This window comes from Haliaeetus albicilla, chromosome 20, assembly GCF_947461875.1.
Source record: "Haliaeetus albicilla chromosome 20, bHalAlb1.1, whole genome shotgun sequence".
NCBI lineage: Eukaryota > Metazoa > Chordata > Aves > Accipitriformes > Accipitridae > Haliaeetus > Haliaeetus albicilla.
Genome location: NC_091502.1, coordinates 6,737,023 through 6,754,941, shown reverse-complemented (window position 1 = coordinate 6,754,941; position 17,919 = coordinate 6,737,023). Strand labels below are relative to the sequence as shown.

General features: G+C 42.0%; 1 protein-coding gene across 4 annotated transcripts in view; it reads right to left on the bottom strand.

The window, feature by feature from the left end:
• Positions 1 to 17,919, bottom strand: part of SPATA13 (spermatogenesis associated 13) — a 161,621-nt gene that overhangs the window by 27,477 nt on the left and 116,225 nt on the right. For 3 of the 4 annotated variants that reach the window (XM_069808135.1, XM_069808137.1, XM_069808136.1), the window contains exons 3-4: positions 4,909 to 5,271; positions 1,674 to 1,818 (exon numbers count right to left, since the gene is read on the bottom strand). In XM_069808135.1, coding sequence (XP_069664236.1) covers positions 1,674 to 1,818; positions 4,909 to 5,271 — 508 coding nt within the window. The remainder of the gene's footprint in view (positions 1 to 1,673; positions 1,819 to 4,908; positions 5,272 to 17,919) is intronic. The other variant, XM_069808138.1, reaches the window with a different exon arrangement.

The window sequence follows — 17,919 nt, the reverse complement described above, 5'->3', positions numbered from 1 at the left end:
AAAGTCACATCTAGCATAATCAGTATTGCTTTGGCTTCACTTTCTTGAGAAGTGGCAGAAATCTTGCTTTGTGTATTTGTCATCCTGATGCTTATGTTTAGGAGACCAGTTATTAAAAGCTAAATACCTGGAAATATACTACTCTCAGGCAGTTGCCTAGGTAACTAATATTATTTCATATGGTTTCCAAACATGAAATGGAAAGGATAACTAAAAATAGAAAAATAATTCCTACTTTGTGATACTTAGAGTCTCTTTTTTTGAAAACTAGCTCATGGCAAACCTGTTATTCTGTGAGTAGTCCTTCTGGAATCAGGCACTGAGATACCATGTAATCTCAGCAAGGGTCACAGCATTAGATGTCTAATTTACCTTGATGTCTAATCTGGATTATTAAGTGTACTGAGACAGCAAGGACACAATCCAGACATGGGCTTTAAAGTATTTCCCAATATTTTACTACAATATAAATTAAAAGGAAAATACTAATATAATATATATAATATATCTCATTGCTATAGTTAGAAATTCTCAAGTCTGTTCCTTGGAGAGCACTTTCTGAAGAAAACTATCATGCTCTATTGAAGACTGGAAAATGCAGTCTTAACATATTCTTATATAAATTGATGTGTACTTGGAGGATTTTTTGAGCAGAATTTGGACATCATTGCAGCTAAAACTTAGCTTAGAGCCATAAAAGCCAAGTACTGACTAGTAAACATACATATCATTTTAATAAAGAAACGCTGAAAATGCTATTTGTTAAGTTTCCTACTTCAGTCATGGCAAGCCCTGATCCAGACACCTTTACTTATTCTCTCCACAGAGAGGCAGAATGAAGGTTCCCACTAGTGTTTTGTTCACTATTAACAGTGAAGGATATAAAGTGAAAATTTTGCTTTTATTTCTGACCCTTGCCAGTGAAACATGAATAACTGTTCAGATTAAGCTGACAGCTGTCTGAAAGAACACAAGTGGTATTAAACCAGGTTCTTCTGGTTCCACCTGCCAAGAAATGTTCCACTAATGCTAGACATGACTTTCTATTAACTCAAGATAGCAATGCATGCTAATAGTAAACAAGTACAGCAAAAATACACAGGGCACATCAGAGAGTCTGATAAAGGGTAATGCTTCCAAAAAGGCAACCTTTTCCAAGAACCTGTCCATCATGTACCGGAACCCTGGCTGGGCTACACTAACCACTGAGTAAGCAACTGCAACCGCATACAGTTCTCTGAAACAAGCTGCTTAATTATTTAGGGCTTGCCTATCTAGGTAATTAAGCTGAATGCATGGCAAACAGAAAATTAAAAATACATGTGTGATGTGGCTATGGTTCAGGTATGAACTCAGGCATATTGGACCTTACTTCCTTCATATTCTATTACTATCTTCAGGCAAGTATGTGAATAGAGAGTGGAAAATACAGGAGGGTAAGTGGTACAGAAGAATAAACCATATAAATGTCAGACAGTAGATGTGAAAAACAAGATTTACATGAACACAGCAGCTACTAATGAGAAACTCACAAAACAAAGCAACTTAGCTGGGTACTACTTTGTCACTGAGTTAGTTTGCACCCTTTTGTGATCCACACTATAATCTAGTTCCTGACTAAGCTGGGGTACGAAGCTGAGATCTAGAGAGTTAAAAGGACTCGCCAATCTTACCGTTAGATGTTCTCATCTGCCGCCTTCGTCCAACCCGGTCCAGGCCGATGGGGGTACTTTGAGAAAAGGTGAGCGGACGGAACCTGGCTGAAACAGCTTTGTAAGGGGGTACCTGGTGTGCTGGAACGGGTGGCCGTGTTACAGGCTACAGAGAAAACAGGAAAATCCAGTATTAGTAGAGCTACCAGCAAGTCCAACTCAATAAAACTCAGGTATGAAGTAAGGTTTCTTCAGATAGTCCAGCTAATCACAGGGGCAGTAAAATCCCCTACTTTGAAGTCACGTTGCTTAAACACTGCATACCATATCCACCAGCACCACTGAAAATATTTTATTACTTTACAGTTCTCTGCTACATTAAAAACTCCTTAGCCTTCTGTTATGATCAGACATGCTCTATAATTTTCATGTTGTAACACTCTGTGCCCAAACAGTCCAGGATCTAACTGCTTTGAGAACAGCCTGCGCAATGCCAGCTGGCGTTATAAACACACATCTGAAGGGAAACCCAAGGTGAAAGAATGGCCAGAAATGCTATGGTTGGAAGTTGTGTTCATCTCCTGGGACACTTGCTTTCTTCAAATAAGTGTATTGCTTTTAAGTAAAATAAACATATTTTACAAGACAAAAATAATTGTCTAAAAGATCCTCTGCTCTGAAGTTCCTAGGAGCCTCATTAAAAAGAGGTAACATTAAGTTTACTCAAAACTTTATCTAGAAGCCATTTTCTTTAATTAAATCACTCATTTGCCTAATTATGATTAGGGAACCTACCCGTTTTATTTGCAAACTGAGTCCAATTTTAAGTCGTCCCTGAACAACTCCACATTAGCCAGGCTGAATGACCTTGCATAAATATTCAACATAAACCAGCCAGACCTCAGCACATGAACTTCAGAGAAACTCATCTTTAGATCTTCTCTTATCTTTCAGTTGTTACTGTTCATAGGCCCTTCTGTCAAGTAATCTGAAACATGAGGGATGGTTTTTTAATGAACTAGCTCTTGACTAGACCCTGTTCGGAACTCAATGATTTAGTATTGTTTGAAAATGTTTTCTCACACCTAAGCTGTCAGACCAAAACGAAACACAACAAAGGAGGAGTTAGCATTATACTTTTCAAATATTCCCATGGGTTTTCAAAGCTTTTACGAAAAAAAATCACCAATGGGAAGATCAGTTTTTGAAAGCCCCACATAAAATACTTCTAGCACATGTATTCCTGCTTCATTAGTCCTTTTTTACATTCCAGCTACAAATTTACTTTCTAATATGACTGCCAAAAACCTCAATGTGTATTGAATATGATTTAACTACAACCTCATTTTTAAGCCTCATTTCCTCAGTGCTTTAGCAATATACCAGGATCCTATCACTGAATCAAACAGCTAGTAGAAGTGATGGGAATTACTATATGCAAATAACTGGCTGATTAAGCAACAAAGCTATTTATTTCTGGGCAACTAAAATTTTCTTGTAAGGCTTCAGTCCAGATCCCTTCCCTGGACAGACAAGGATGTGCTGTTACTCAGTGGCAGGCCTGGGAAGGCCATCATTTGGGTAAAAAATGTGCCTCATTGGGAACAGTCCATAGTTTTGGTCTTCACCACAGTGATCCAGCAATGTGCCCGTTGAACCCCAGCCAGCCCTCACAGCAGCATCGAGCATGGAAAGAGTCAACTCAAATAGCTGCCTTGATGCATGTTCCTTCATTAATAAACTGATGTGAGCAAGGTTTGAATAGAGATCAATTTGTTTTCATCAGTAAATGAAGGGGTTGGAGTGTTACATTACTTCCATGGTACAGCAAGGATCATTTGGGTTGCCAATACTTACTGTCCCTTGAAATCCATCTGGTATTCTTGAATAAGATGGCCTAGAATTTATAATAATTTTCTTCTTTTTTTTCCTCCAAGCTAAGTAATGATAAAATTAATTTTAAAATACCCCAATTATATAGGGTTTGAAACTATGGCCTTTGCCTGGGTAAAAGATTCATTGGCTTCAGTTGGAGTTTTGCTTGAAGATGCATTTTTTCATCAGGGATTTATAAAGAAAAAAATGTGCAATATACAAAAACAATGTTCATGTTAAAAATTGCTTTTCACAGGAGACTGAAAATCCTGCCATTGTTTTAGCATTTGATTTCAGTCCGAGGAGTACCACTAAACTTTCCAGCAGGAGGATCGAGTGGCACGAGAAAGATTAAGAGGATTCAAATGCCATTAATAACCACTAGAATCACGTTTTCTGAGGATGTAAGTACTATTCCTTTTTTCTGTTGCTTTATCAGCTTGCAAATTGCTGCAGGTAAGAGTCCTCCAGCTTTTCTGGAAAGTGGAAAACACCTGATCAGTGCAGTGTTACAAAAGCCCATGAGCCTGAAGCTCTGCAAGCAGCTGCAAGACAGGGCCACCACTACCAACACAACAGTAAGTTCCTCTACACATTGTACCCACTCAGGACTACCTCCAGGGAAAAAGGAGCTATTTTTATCTTTCAGAAGTTTTTTATTTCTTGCTGTCTTACCTAAGCTAGCAGAGATGGCAAATAAGTATATAGGTACTGCTCAAGTGCTAACTCAACCACATGATATTTTCTTACAGGCTTCCTACGTTCGTTCCATCAGTTCAATTTAGCAGTACATAAACAGACATTTTATTCATATTGCCAGTTTTCTTAGATTCTTTGTTTCATTAATTTCTCAATTTATTACCAATTTTCTTAAGCAATGTCTTTATTAAAGTATCCTTGATATGCCAATACCAAGATTTTGAACACCACAGCTAATGGCACAGGTTTTGAACAGACCTGGTTTAGGAGAATTTGAAATGATCAATAAATATTGTGTTATTATCATATTTGTTTGTACTCCTCTGTTCCTCAGGCCCTACACCCTGTAAGGAGACTAAACACATAGCTGTATTACACACAAATGAGCTCTTATATACCAATATGAGACATAAAGACCATTCCAAGAAAGAAATAAGGTTAATTTACAATACAGAAAAGATTACCCCAAAGTCAGTATCAGTTTTATTCCATGCTGTTTTGTTTCTTAACAAGAAGACAAAGTAATTAGTGACCAGGAAAGCAGAATTGTAAGTATACAATGTCAGCTTGACAAAAGGGAAGGAAGAGAAGGAAGCATCCATTCTATTTTCTAGGCTGAAGATAGAGACAAGGAAGTGAAAGGGTCTTTTGCAGTTTGCAGAGAGCACATCTCTTATCTTACTTGTGTCAGCAGAACTTCCATCTCTTCTGCCGGACCACTTCCATAGAAACTGACCCCACCTATTACGGAGATGGGTCTTCTTTTTCGCCCTCTGTGGTAGCCCACTGTATTGCTTTGGATCACAGACCCGACGGAAGCCAGTCCTGGCTGATTTTCTCCATCCGTGCAGTCTGTCTTCTGAGACTCCACCGCAACTGCATCTTCTGGTATAGAAAAACTTCTGATCGACATTTGGCCATAGTCTGAGAGAGGTCTGGGGCGAGATCTTTTTCCAGAGCCCCATCTCCTGGGTGTGACCTTTTGTGTGTCTGCCTTTTCTTCATCCTGGGATGGGGACCTCTTCCAGTGATCATCGGAAACAACCTTTTTAAATGTGAACAAGTCAAATAAGCCACAAAATTTTCTGACAGTTAATCATTTGTGAGTTTTTCATATGGCAGATCAATTTAACATTGCTAAAAAGAAAGACTTATCATAAATACAACAAACGCAACTGACAATTCAGGAAGAGAGTAACCTTGCAAAGGAAAGACATCGCGGTGCTGGTGCTGAGTAAGGTTAACACCCAACCATCAGCACCTCTTAGGCAAACATGACTAATAACGCTAAAAACTCACCTATTACCTCAGCACACAGACAGGCCCTATCATAAACACTGAATTCACTGAATGATGTCTTGGGAAAGACAGCCCTGGCATTCACAGGACTTGTTCCTGTGCACCAGTAGGATGTTACATATAACACCAGTAAAAACAGTTGAACCAGCACGCTATGTTTCTGGACTTTTTACCAAGGCCTGGAGTGACAGGACAAGGGGGAACAATTTTAAACTGGAAGAGGGTAGATTTAGATTAGATACAAGAAGAAATTCTTTATGATAAGGGTGGTGGGACGCTGGAACAGGTTGCCCAGAGCAGTTGTGGATGCCCCATCCCTGGCAGTGTCCAAGTCCAGGTTGGATGGGGCTTTGAGCAACCTGGTCCAGTGGAAGGTGTCCCTGCCTGTGGGGGGGGGGGGTTGAACTAGATGATCTTTAAGGTCCCTTCCAACCCAAACCATTCTATGATATTCCTCTGCTTTACCTTTACCCAGTAATGAAAAAGCAAGCAGTTTGACTGCTTGCTGATCCCAGTCAGCCGATACCAACCCAGGCAGCCGCACTCCCTCCTACCGCTCACTCCTGCGCTCTCGCTTGGGTCAGATCTAGAGATTGTGCAGCCGTGCGCGAATTGGGTAAGCGAGCTCATCCAGTCTGGAAGGGAGAAGCTAATTTTCTAGATGCTCACCAAGGTTATAGTCATACAGGCTAGGGCCAGAGATACATTGTAACACAAATACAGGAAAAACTGATGTTTTTAGAGAGGAAGCTTAGGTAATGAGCATGTTGTTCCTATGTAACAGCACATCTGGCTCAGGGAGGTTAATGCCTATAGGTATCATAATTGCACTGGTACTGCAAGTTTGGAAATAAAATAACCTTAACTGAAATACTTGTTAGAGAGATCATTTTTAAGGATTTCAATGCATTTGGAGTAATACTGCTGTAAACTTTTCTAACAAAATCCCTACAGTTTTTGAGAAAAAATACTGTGCATAAAAATTTATATTCACATTTCCCTCAAATTTCCAAATTCTCAGCATTTCCTTGGCTTTTCCTGGCTCCTCTATAAGAACAGAAAAGAAACAGAGAAAGGAAGATGGGTATTTCTGGGCTGGGTGGCAGCTGGCATGAACGCCTGATGGAATGAATGACAAACTCCAAACCACTGCTGAGCAAGTGAACCCTGCCCCAAGTTCTCATAAAAATTATGAGCTAATTCTGCCTTTTTTTTGTAAAAAAATCAGCCTACTTCTTTATTAGGGTATCTTCAGACTACCCAAGTACATTTCTGAGGATGTTCAAAGCTAATAAGTATTCCAAAAAAGAGAGGCATCATTTTGTCTGCCTGGCTACATTTTGTTCATCTGTTTCAGACCAGGGGAAGGCATTTCAGGTACTGCATATTCAAAGCAAACATGCAGCCCAGAATCAGCCTTTTACAATGATGCCTGTGAAAGAGGACTTATCTTCTGTCACCTTCTTCTCCACCTACCATTTTCAACCAGGCCAGTACAACTCCGATGAGCTTTTTTTAGAAGGCCACCTGATACAGCAGGCAGATTTCACTTTTTGTTTGAAAGACAGCTTAAGATAAATTTCACTGTATGAAAGCACTTTAGCTAGTAGGCAGAGTTATTAAACAGTCAGCATTTTAACATGATCACTGCAATTAAGGTATGAAAAATGATCAATGTCATCCATCGCTCTACATTCAATTAGTTCACTTACAGCATGAAATTTATTCTAAATAGAGCACTTGCATAAATTCTGATTTCTATGGTGTCACACCTGTCACTCAAGCATGCTTCAGCTTCTCTGCAGATTTTAGCTCAGGACCAGTTTCAATAGTATAAGCAATTCAGTAGAGAGTGACTCCCTGGCCTGTGCACTGACACAGCTTCAGCAAAGCTGTCCCTTAAACACAGCCCCTCTAAGGTCAAAGCAGCAAAATCACAGGTTAAATAAGGTTCTTACCTCAGAATCGGACACAGGTAGAGTGTCTCCACATATGCAGTGACTGAGAAAAGAGCTCATGAGAGTCATTTTATGTTTTTGTTTTGCAAAGTCTTGTCCATAAGAGCTACATAAGTGAGCACACTCTGCATAACCAGTCAGGTGAAGTTCATCCCATGATCCTGTACTTTTAGACTGAGGGAAGGACACGTCACACGTCATCTTCCAATCTGCTTTTTACACCCTTATCTTGAGCAATAATATTTGCAAAGAGAGGACTGCTATCCTTCTGCAGCACTCCACCTACAGCGGTGATCCAAATGACAGCCAGATGAATCTCTGCTGTGCAATAAACAATGCTGAAGGATGTGTATTTTTAGGCTTAGATCTATAACTGCATTGAAGAATACTAATAAAACAGAAAATGTAATCCTCTCATAGCAAAAATCAGAGGAAACCAGACTGATAACCTCACATTCTTCTAAGTGACCTACTCAAGCAGGACCTGGTCAAGTGACCACTTACAAGGAGGAACAAAATATCCAGCACACAACTTATAGGCTCCAATATTGCACTCACTTAAGTGTAAGTGTGATTCTTGACACCAGCGAAAAAATTCTAAGGAAACAATTTTGTTCCACCTGTCACTGGCTTTATACTGGTGCAGCACCACTGACCTCAGATGACCCTCTCTTGATTAATCCTTTGTAAGTGAAATCAGGTTTATGTTACACAATTATTATTGGTAACATCTACAGACATGAGTAGAGATATACAGGGCACTTCATATAGGATGAAAACCAAAATGTCACGGACTGACTGATACATTCTAAGTGTTCATCAAAAATTTCAAGGAATTTCAAGATTTCTGAGAATTAAAGGTTTAAGCTGAATCCACTCTGGATATTCTGAAATTCACATCTGCTAGTCTAGCAACAGCACAGGATCGCCAATGCTAGCAATCAAGATTACTCAGTCTTTTAGGCTGCATCCTCAGTTAGGTTTCTTCTGAGAATGCAAACATAAACAGCTCTACCTATTTATACTGATGCAAATGAATTAATTTTACCTGGACACCTAAATTCCTATGACAGCACATTAATTAAATTGTTGTATTTCAATTGTTTTCCTTTTTCCTGACAGCAGTATATCTACAAATACAACCACTTAAAGTGAACATTTACTTCGATCCAGGCTACACTTTTATTTGCTATTGTTCCCACGTAATATGTCACTCTTAGGATGGCATTCAGCTCCAGATTCCCACATCTAAATTTTGATGTCTGCAACGGAGGTGTCTGTATGTTAGCTAGACGTTAAAGCTGTCACTGTAGCCTGTAGAAATCTGTGGTGAAATTTTGTTGCCCAAACATAGGCACCTGGGGCCATTTCAAATGTCCTAAGGGATGTAAAATATCTGTGCATACCATGCCTCTTGCAGGTACGACAGGGGACCTACGGGAGGCCCGGGCCATTCAGAAGCAGCCCCTGGAGATGAGGGGGAACCAGTCAGGGCACCTCCAGCAGCGCTGGGTGCTTACGTTCAGGCAATCGAGTTGAGCCCCCAAACAAGAGTGCCAGCCAAGCCCACGGAGCGGATCAGCTGGGCAGCGCTACAGGCAGGAATCAGGTGCCAAACCCGACTGCAGGTAGAGGTGGACGGCACTACAACGCTTCCCCAACGCTGTGGGGAACCCTGCTTGGTCCCCATCTCCTGCCCCAGCAAGGTGCAGCTTCCCCACAAGGTGCTTTCCAGCTGTGCACAGCTGTCTTGGTTACCTGCCCTTCATTGCACTTGACAGCTGTTCTTAGGTGACTGGGCTGGGCTCTAGGTGCCACTCTCAGGTGTGCTGGTTAGGGTGTGCTCCCCAGGACCCCCTGACCACACCGATCCCGATCCAGCAGGAACCTTCCCAGGCTGCTCCAGGTAGACATCTACACCGCCGAGTCTGAGCCCAGCCGGACCAAATCCCTCCTTTGCCTGGTCCCAGACTGATTTCCCAACCCAGGCACAGCAGCTTCAAGGACTTTTTCATGACCTCACTCAACTCGACCTGGCACTGGTACAACCCTGTTGCATTTAATGGCACATGACTGCTATTGGCATTCCCTGTTACTCATTAATACCAACGTAAGCAACATCAGCATCAGGCGTTTTAACTACTGAAATCTTAGCTTAGACTTCAGAGCCAGATGAGAGCCAGGTTCTGCAACTCTTACTCAGACTACAGTGTGTATTTGATAAATTCAGCACCCAAAATTGTCTTCAGAGGGAGCACTGCCCAAGGAGCATGAGATCTGATCTGTACAGTACTGGTAAAGTGTTGCTTATATGGATGCAACTTCTATCAGTGAAATGGCAAAAAATTGCCAGTACCTGAAATTGCATGGCAGGACTTTTGCTGGCACAGTTACGCCAACCGTGAATAACACTATACCTGACCACACTCTCCACTGCAGAAAAAGCCCAAACTGTAAGTCTGACCCAACACAGCCCGCTGCTGGTCAGCTTGCTGCTGCTGGTACACTTGTGAGGGCTGACACACTGCTGCCACCATGATGGCAAGGAAAAAAAATCCCTGGGTGATTTTTTGTTAATGTATTTATGCCAGTAAACTCCCTAATGAAAATAAAATCACCACTCTACAAACATGTTGATGCCTGTGTACATTGCTGAGGCTCCCTGCCCACTAATCTGCATTTCAACCCCCTGGATTTTTTAAATTTTATTTTTATGTTCTAAATGTACTGATACAATTAATTCTGCATAACGTATCCATATAGAAAAGCATGGCAGTATAAGGGACACTTAAATCTCCTGAAAGTTTTTTCTCTACCTGGCAATCTGCTGGGAATTCACAGGTAGGTGCCTCTTGGACAAGGACCCCTAGTCCTGCTGGTCTCCAGGGGAAAGAGCATCCTGGCCCCCTTCTGCCTTTTTTCTTTTCCTTAGCTCCACAGTAAGTTGCAATGCTTCTTGTTTTGGTACCTCTGTATTTTTGAGCTGCCTGACTGAAATGCAGCCTTGCTAAATACAGGTGCCTTTTTCTAATCCAGAGAAAGGAGATAATCAAAATCTAATAATTTACAATAAATGCATATTAATTTCCAAATGCAATTTATAAAAAGGTATGATAAACGAAACATGATAATTCTGGCTGAGAATAAGTTACAAGGAAAACCTGAGTAGGCTGAGAAGTTTCAGAACACAATTACTACATATTCTCAGTGAAAACTTGTGAATGGATAATCAGTCATGTTCTTCTGTAAATGAGAAGGCTTAAAAGCCTCACAGTATTTGTGCTATGTCATGTAGGTATCTCTGTATTTTGATCATGAGTACACATTTCTGTGTACATTTAGGGGTCTATATAAAAATGTACAAACTTCTTATGCTTACAATGACAGCTGTATGCCAGTATTATAATTGGTGACCATTGAATAGCTGATATTTCTGTATAATGCAGTAACTGCCAAATGCTAGGAACTCAGTAGTAATATTAGAATTCATTTTTCAGTTCATATAAGCCACCAAAATCATAAAGGACCAAGTAATCATGACTTAGTGGCCACAAATTCTTTTATCACCTTCACTTAAGAGAGTAAATTCTGCACAACATGTCTCCACCCAGGTACATGATAAAAGGCAACCTTTGCACTTTTTCCTGTTGTTAAACAGCAGCGGGGGAGCATTAGTTGAAGTTCATTTATCATCACTACTAACGGAGGTCAAAAGCTTGTTTTATGTTTCATGGACATGATCAACATTTTTATTTGCAAACTGTTGTGACAGACAAAGAGATTACAAGACTCCGGATACAATACAGCCTCCCAGAGAAAATATATTTATTGCTTCCTTTCCAGATTTTATAAAAAGATCCTAAACCATTATGAGAGCCCAGTGATTCCCTATTGATCCAACAGGCTGACAATTTCCAACAGTGATACCACCACAGCAATAGTTACCATGGAAATGATTGTTTGTACTGTAGAAGAAAGCACCCATGCAATCAGTGTTTGCATCTTCTATCACTAACCAACCAGAATTATTAAACCAGTCCAATTCACTTACAGGAAGAAAATTTCCATCTGTTCCTTTCTAATTAAATGCAAATTGCACTATATTCTTTTCCTTTACATCCCCCTGCCTCTTCTGCCCCTAGCATCTTTTCTTTTTAATTAGCCTTTGAGAAGACCCCAAATAAATGCACTGATTATCCCTAGAATACACAGTGCTATTCAAGCGAGACAGGTCTGCAAGACAGGAGAATACAATCTGTGAAACAACTGCAAAAAAGTTTAAGAACATATGCATTTACACCTATACAAACAAGCAAAGCAAAAGAAATCAAAGTAATACATCCATATTCAAAATTTAACATAAGTTTTAGCTGCTTGGAAGTTATAAACATAACAGCATAATCAGCCTTGTCTCTCCCCCCCGCCCCACCCCAGTTTAAAAATTTGGACCCACAGTTTAAAAATTTGCAGAGCACTGCTTCCAAGGAGGACCCCCTAAAGTAATACCACTGCACTACACTAGTATGAGCTCCTAGAACAGGTGCAGGAAATACTAGGCATTGTAATGAAGTAAAATTATATAACTATGCCTTGTAATATTGTAAAATCAATCCTCATTAGCAACACAAACTACTGTAGTAAAACACTCATTTTGGAAGTTTTAGAAATCGGAAAAAATTTATATAATTCTACTCTTGGAATTTGTTGACATCAAAGCAATTGTGGGGTTCTAACTAACAAATACACCTATAAAAATGCATTAAAAGATCAGGCTATATAGATACAACCCCAATCAAAATTTAGCCATATATTTCTAAGGCATTTTTAATGCGGGTTTGCTTCATTTAAGCTGATCCTTGAAAGCCTCCTTATCATAATCAACAAGCATAATGCTTTCCCTCTCAGCAACATGCCTTCCCAAGATAAGCGAGTTCACCTTCATAATATCCACATTTCACAGATAAGGAGGACACACAAAGCAGTTAAGTCATGTAAGTCACAGAGGAAGCATAGGGCTGAACTGGAAATGACAAGCAGATGTCATGACACTCAAATCTGTTCTTCAGCCTCAAGGATTTCCTTCATCCTCTCCTCTAACTCATTTCCAAAACCAAATCAGCTAACATATTTCCAAATGGCATAGCGGAGTTTGCAGTGAAATGTATTTGCTTTGCAGAAGTAATCTCACCGGTCATATAAAAATGCCAGCATGCTAAAACCAGAAAACTCTTTCCACTAGTTTTCCAGTGACTGATACTTGGGGATGGCTGGGTGATGCTCTAACAGGGTCCCTTCTTTATTTCAGTATCTCAACTGGAACAGCAAGCATGTAGTGTATAGCGAAGGAGTATTCATATCCTCTGCCTCTTCTTAGAAGATCTATAGGCATTAATAATCCCTAAATAAATCCCCAAGTAATTTCTAGAACACCCCAGATCAAGTAACAGGTCTAAAAAAAATCCATTTCCCTTTTATTTGGCAAAACAAGCAACTTTTGCCGGGCTGTTTTTGTAATACCCACTGGCAAACCTCAAAAGCCAGATGACAACCACAGGTTGAAAGTGGAACTTTATGCTAACAAAGCAAAACATAAAAAGCCATAGGCTTTTTTTTGCGTCTCGTCAGTGTCTCTCCAGGCGGAGGTCCTCTGGTTCCCCCTTCTCTCCACCCTTCCAGAGCAAAGCCTCGGCATCCCTGCCCAAGCCCAAACCCAAACCCAAACCCAAACCCAGCCACCAGCGGGTCCCAGCAGCAGTCACAAACTCCAGTTTGTGTGGGGTGGAGCTGCCTTGGGCAACTCTACGTCTGCAAACTATTACATCCTAGAGCATGGAGTAAGGGCGAGGCTGCTGTGGTTGAGCTTGGAGTAGGAAAAATCGAGGATTCTGTGCTCGGTCTCCTCCAGCACCCAGCCAGTCTCCCAGCCTGCCACAGCATCCCGCTCAGCATCCCGGTACCACGAGTGGCACCACAGCCTCCGGATGCCAGAAAGGGGAAACGTGGGTGGCTCAGGGGAAACTCCACAGCTGCCTCTGCTCAACTTGGACATCACAACCTCCTAGCGTTGAGAAGGGCTTTTGGTGCCGAAACTCAACACCACGCTCGATGTAAAAAACAAATTACATGGCTAGAAGTGCCATCCCACTCTCTGGGGTACTATTACTCCTGATCACAGGGTGAGCAGCAACTGGGTATTATTAAGGTGTCAGAGGAGAGCTACAGCAGAATCAAATATCAGACACTCTGGAAAGGCAGAGGAGCACAAATGCAGTAAGGAAAGTGAGCAGCTTGCCACAGGTTAACTGCAGCGGAGTCCATCTGAGCTCCCCCTCTCAGCGTCCACAGACCCTTTTGTAGGGATGACAGTAACTCCTCTATTACTCTATGGTTTTCAGGAATGGCCAATTTTATTCAGCACTGCAGAGTCACTCAGTCTAAAATTTAACCTGATCCAAAATTCAGATTACTGTCACCACTGCCTTGTTTTTCTTCTTCCTAGTAGAGGCTACAGCAACAAACAATTACAGGCTGTACTGAATGGCTGACAGCTCTGCTGCAGTGAGTTGGAAGAGTTTTTGCTGCGACAGGAAGGTATTTGTGTCCTTTGAGGGCTCCCTTCTGCATCATTTCAGTGATTGGTTCTGCAGTTTGGGTTTATAGCAATGCGCAGTGGTTTCTGGTTTAGGTCTGGGCAAGCGCTCCTGGAAGTCGCTCTTTGAGCGACTGTGGAGACGTCGTGTGACGGTATCCTGACTTGTGCAGAGCAGCTCGGGGAGTTTAGTGTAAATCCAGCATCACTCGGTCTAACTGAAACCTGTTTGCTGTCAGAGATGCTGCTGAGAGCCCGTTACAGTGCTCTGCTGCTCTGTCCCCCGGCTCTGTAACCAGCAAGACCAGAGTGCCACTGGAGTGGTGAGCCCTTGCTCCAAATTACAAGCACCATAGGAGTAAACCCTGTTTAAGAAGTTCGCTCCCTTACTCACTTTACCTAATCATCCTTCACAGTTTACCACATTTTCAGTTATATAGATTAAGCTGATTAAGCCGCACTCTAAATTGCATGTGGATGAACCAGGGTGAATAAATCCAAAAAGAAGAGTTCAGAGAGCTGAAGCCAGCTAGCTCCTAGCAGGTGTGTCCATCCCCAGCCCCACAGCACTCGGGAGTTTGTGGTAGGTACCAAGGATGCCCATCCTCAGCTCCTGGCTGCTGCATGCTCCCTGTGGGTATTCAACATGACCACATCCAGCCACCACCCTTTGGTCCTTCACTGTGAGGACACTTTCTGAAGCAAGAAATAGGGAGGATGAACAGTGAGGACAGAGCTGAATCCTCTCCATATTCCCACCCATACAGCTCTTCTTCCTCTTCTCCTCCATAAGCTGTCTCCCAAGTTAAGCCATCCATGCTCAATATTCGGAGCCCCGAGACCTGTACGGGACAGACCAGCTCAACCCTGCCAAGAGCTGAGCGCTGGGGGACTGATGATGTGGATTAGTTGGGACCACTGACATAAATGAGTCAACAGACAGGTCTTAGAGCACTTAAAATACACTCTGTAAACAAAATGTGACTCAACCCTAATTACAGCAGAGTTACCTCTTCACTGTAATTTATCATTCACTTATAGTCATGCAGATAAGGTATTTAAGTAATAAAAAGTCTGGTGTACTGCAAAGGCAGATGCCAGCAAGGCAACTTAAATAGCAGGTGCTCTAAAAGCTTGTGAAAGACTAGGTGAAATGTCAGATAAATTGATTTGTCTTTTTTGTAACAAATTCAGAACAGTATTTTATTTCAGTAGCCTTAGTGGCTGACACATGCCAGTCCAAAGCAGAGAGTTTAAGTTTTTGTTATTTACAGTGACATGGGGCTCTTCTTCAGGAAAGTAAAGACTATGCAAAACAGTCCAAATACAAACTTGTCCTTAATCATCTCTTGATGCTGCTTAAAAGCAACATACTGAATATAAGCGACAGTGGCATAAAGCAGACTGAGAAAGCATGGGCTGTCACAGATGAGCTTTGGTGACCCATGCCTCTAGCTGAAGAAGTGCTGAGGCATGGATCCAGGCTGCACTTAATTAGCTCTTCCCTGGGAAGCAACCTCTGGCAGCACCAACAACCGAGAAGGCCAAACCTCCCCTGCTCCAGTCCAAATCTTGCATTTTGGTGAAACCAACAAAGTGGCAGAAGTGACAGGATCTCAAGACTGAATCGCATAGGAAAAAAAATCCCCAAAACATCGATTCAGGTAAATGGATAAACACCCTTGTGCGAATACTGCAAAATCAGCCTTACAGTGTCAGGGAAAAGCAAGGTAGAAATGTTTCGTTTCCACATTTGGGAAAATATAGAGATAGACCAAGTTCCAGAGACTTAATTTACTGACTAATCTACTAGATGAGTGGGTAAGGGAATAAACTAGATTTGCTTCCAGCTACGGCAGCCAGTCCTGAAAGAAGAACACGTTTGAGCCTGACTGCTTAGCACCTTGTAAGCTTTGTACTGAAATATGTCTCCAAGCCACAGAGATTTTAGTGGCTGCACCGGATTACATACTGGCTTTTACATGAAATCCATACAGAAAAGAAGATGCATGAAACATGGAAACAGTGCAGATTTGTCCATCAACAGTGTATTTAAGGTTCAGACAAAGTCTTAAAAATTTGGGATTTGCATGGCTCAGTGTTGCATCTCAAATGATTGTTGAGAATGAACCAAGCACTTGACTGTCGCAGGAACAACTCGCCAGGTGGGTACAGTTCTGTAACGTGAAGGTGTAAGGTAGAATTAAAAATGAATTGTAGTCAAAAGTTCAATCCCCAATGACCTCATTGTGTGAGTATGCGGCATTCATAAAAGTGCCTGCGGGCTGAATAAACTCCAATTAAAAAACAACCTGGCATAAGTATCTTTGGTGCCAAGCTACCTCCATGCTGAGGAAACCATGCTGTAAAGGAGGAGCAAGGAAATGAGCAATGAAACCCTTCAAAGGAATGGCAGGGAGAAACCATACCACTCTCCCTGTTTTGCAGTCACTCTGAGTGCCACAGCTTTAGGGTTGCCTATGGGATGAGGAGCAGGCGTGGAAAAAAGCGAGGACAGAGTTTACACCCCTTACATAGTAAGACAGAAGTAAACCCTGTCCTGCACAGCTCCTGCTTCCGATCCGCAACTCCCACCTCCAAGAGCTTTGCTTTTTTGGATCAGAAGAGAGGTCTGGATGCAGCTGCATCGTTTGGGTGGCTGCAGTTGTTTTGCCATACGCGGGGGCTCCGGGCAGGGCTCACAGCAGAAGGAGGGGGCCACAGTCCCCCCGAGGAGTCCGTCCCCTGGGCACCGTGTCCTTCATCTCCTGCAGGGCTCCATCCCACGCCGGCCGCCTGCCCGCTACACAAACCCAGAGCTGCCACCAGTGCACGCTCTGTATTTTAGACAACAGAGGCGAGCACTAAAAGGCACTCAAAATTAACCTAAAATATGTCATAATATAAAGAGAAAGTTTAAATTGCATGTTAGATAATAACAGAATGTGGTGTTAAAACTAAAACTGCAGTAACTTTTATCCACCCAATGTACACGTTCATTTGAAAACTGTACTGGTTTGTCGGGAGCCAAGGGGAGGGACCAGCTGAATTTCTCTGGGGTCATGATGGCAGATCACCACTAGATGGTAGATGAGTAGCATTAATTCTACTTCCCATTTTATTCCCGAGAAATGCAACTGACAGGCGTCCACACTAGGGCTCTTGCCTCTTCTGGCAGTGTGAAAGCATCTCCTTGCATATGCTCTTAAGTGAGAGTTTTGGGAAAGATGGATGGCTGTGGCAACTCTGGGACTCCAGAGGAGGGAATAACCTCAGAGCCCCAACATTTACACACATTGGGTTTAGTTTTCCAATCTTACCATAGCTGCAAGCACTACAGTAAACAAACTTGCTTTTCTCCAGCAGAAGGACAATACTGATAAGCTCTGTAACTATTTACAGTTAGTTCGCAAAAACCACGCCAGGCTTTCAAAAGTAAGATGGCTTGACAGACATTGTAAGACTGTACAGCATGAAAGGCTGAAGTTTGTGCAGCTGCAACAACTGCCTTTGTCTATCTCGTACCTAAGGGACAAGATGCTTTTAGTCAAACTGAGGTGGCATAAAAGACATGTCAGCTTTATTTTGTAAATGGTTTCCATATTCATACAGATCCAGAGGGATTTTTGCCCTGGTGTTATTTTTCCCAATGAGCAGCAAACCTCTCTCTGCCGCCTCACCCTGAGTAGCTCAAAACCACATTACGGCCCATCGCTGGGGCTGAGGTGAGCCACACCATTTCAGATGGGTGCAGGATACGTCCGGCAGCTCTTCACCAACACTGCCAAAATTGCTCTGGTGCCAACTCACACAGTGCTTTAGGTAACGGCACAGGGTTATTACATGA